The sequence below is a fragment of the Gavialis gangeticus genome, unplaced genomic scaffold (genome assembly GCF_001723915.1).
Source record: "Gavialis gangeticus isolate Ggan-Ray unplaced genomic scaffold, GavGan_comp1, whole genome shotgun sequence".
Lineage (NCBI taxonomy): Eukaryota > Metazoa > Chordata > Crocodylia > Gavialidae > Gavialis > Gavialis gangeticus.
Genome location: NW_017729028.1, coordinates 28117872 through 28120411, shown reverse-complemented (window position 1 = coordinate 28120411; position 2540 = coordinate 28117872). Strand labels below are relative to the sequence as shown.

General features: G+C 57.6%; 1 protein-coding gene across 1 annotated transcript in view; it reads right to left on the bottom strand.

The window, feature by feature from the left end:
- IFT172 (intraflagellar transport 172) overlaps positions 1-2540 on the bottom strand; it is a 79348-nt gene that overhangs the window by 29820 nt on the left and 46988 nt on the right. The window contains exons 19-21 of the mRNA XM_019520680.1: positions 1967-2051; positions 756-848; positions 493-570 (exon numbers count right to left, since the gene is read on the bottom strand). Of these exons, the coding sequence (XP_019376225.1) occupies positions 493-570; positions 756-848; positions 1967-2051 (256 nt within the window). The remainder of the gene's footprint in view (positions 1-492; positions 571-755; positions 849-1966; positions 2052-2540) is intronic.

Below are 2540 nucleotides of genomic sequence, written 5' to 3'. Positions count from 1 at the left end.
CTCCAGGCAGCCTTTTTCTCTGCCCTATGATCCCTTTTCTATGTCTGCCCCTTCCAGGCCCCAGCCCCATGTCCAATCCCCAAAACCACATCCCTGGGTGTCTCCCCACTGGCCAGGCCTGTAGCCCAGAGCTGCTCTCCAGTTCCCTGTGCCCCTGGCAGCCTCCTCACTGCTCCTGAATCTCCAAGGCTGCAGCAGCTGCAGAAACCCGGGGCCATTGCTTCCAGTCCCACAACCAAACCTGCAGGAGCCCCAGCCTCCCCCACCCTGGCCCTCATTCCCTTCCCCAGCTCCCAGCTCTGCCCCCACCCTGTGGCCATGGCTCCCTGACCCATCATGCAGAGCCCCAGCATGTGCTAGTGGCCCCCAGGCTCTTTTGCACTCATCCCCCTGGGATGGAGCTGGAATACCCTGGTCAGATTGGGAGGCTTGGGCCGGTACAAGTTACCCACAGCTTCCACATGATCTGCCAGATGCTGGTATGCTCCATACCTTGGCTTCGGCCACTATGATGCACTCGTCCCACATATGCAGCTCCTGGTACATGTCCATGGCCTCTTCCACGGCGTTCTAGGCACAGATCATGCAGTGTCACCGTGTGCCAGGCTCCCCTCCTCAGCCCCCATAGCTAGAGCCTGTGGGGGCACCTGCTACAAGGGGCAGCTGCACATAAGCTCTGCGACCCCCTGCCCAGACCAGCCCTGCTTCCCCTCCAGCTGGGAGCAGCCCCTGCTCAGGCTGATCCCACCACCCACCTGCTCCAGGAAGATCATCTCGGCCAGCTTGTAGTTCTTCTCCAGCATGGCCAGGCGGGCACGCACCTCATAGTAGTCTGTGCCATCCCCCCCCTGCAAGACCGACAGCACAGCTCAGACTAGATGGGGGAGAAGTGGCTTTGGACAGGAGCCACGGAGGTGGGGAGAGAGTGAGCAGGGCAGCAGCCTGGGACCCTCTGTGGCAAGGCGGCACAGTGGAGAAGGCACAGGCACCATACAACAGAGGTTGAGCAGAGTGGGTGGGAGATGGCATGCAGGGGGAGCAGAAAGGTCTGGGGGAAGGGCACAGAGGGTTGTTCCCATGTGGCTGGGGCTCGGCCAGGGCACATTCTGTGCCCAGGTCTGGTCCCCACACCTCCAAAAGGACATAGGAAAACTAGAGATGTTGCAAAGAAGGGAAGCAAGGGTGATTCATGGCATGGAGGCGCTTCCATACGAGGAGAGACAAATGAGGTCAGGCCTGTTTGGTTTAGAAAAGAGACACTTGAGGGGGGACAGGAGAAGGATCTACAACATACTAAATAGGGAGAAGAAATTCACTAGGGATTTATTCTCTCCTGTCTCTCACCAGACAAGAACAAGGGGCCACAGCATAAAACTAGCAGAGAGTAAGTTTAAAACCAACACCAAGCAGTTCTTTTTCCAAGGGTGACATTAAAGGGTTGAGCTCATGGCCATCAGATGTGGAGGGAGCTGAGAGTTCAGACAGATTCACAAGGGACTGGACACATGCTCGGAGAAAAGGGACTTCAGTCGCTATTGAGCAGGGAGTGAGGGGCACAGCCTCTGACTCAGATCTACCTGGACCCTAAATGCTGGAGTCTGTGAAGGAGAGAGAAACAGGGGAAAAAAGCCCTACTCAGACCCTGTCACTCTCCCTTCCAGCTTCCACTCTGCTGCCAGGTGATACAGGACACAGAGCAAGATGGATGTGTGGCCTGATCCAGTCCATGGCAGTTCTTATGCTCTTATTCTCCATGCTGTCCAGCGCTAAAGCAGGGCATGTAGGTTGGAGAGTGCGGGCGCAGGGGACACAGAAGCTGGGGGTATGGGCATAGAGCACATGCAGTCCAGGAGGTGCAGCAGCAGGAGCAAGGCAGACACAGGATGGGGGTGTGACGGCGAGGCACATGCATGCTGGAGAACAGGTGCAGAGGTACACACAGGGGCATCTGCATGGTGCAACTCACATGTTCCTTGGCAGCTTCATCTGCGATAGCATTGGTCTCGTGCAGGAAGTGAGCCTTTGCCACACAGCCCAGGGCTGCAAAGCACCTGTGGAGTGTACGGGGGTCACAAGCCATCTGGGCCACTGACACTGCAGGGGCCACCAATGTGCCCTCAGACTTCCTGCTGCATGAGCACAGCCCTACTCCACAGCGGGAGGAGACCCTGGCCATAGCTTGGTCTGAAGGGCACCATGCAGGTGTCCACACTACATGGGCCTGCTGCCCTGAGTTCTGAGTCTGGAAGGGACACGTCCCATCCTAAGCAATACCCATGGGGCCCAGGCCAGGGAAGAAAGCTGCCTGAGCAAAGGAACACCATGCCTATACTGCAGGCATCCTGCTGGAGGCACCTGCAGCACGGAGGGCCACATCGCCTGGCTGGGTTCAGTGAGTCAGGCCCTGAGAGGGTGGGAGGCAGGAGCTGTGGGGAGGTTTTCATAGATTCATAGATTCATAGATTAAGGGTCGGAAGGGACCTAGTAGATCTTCTAGCCCGACCCCCCGCCAGGGCGGGAGAACAACAAAAAACCCCAAA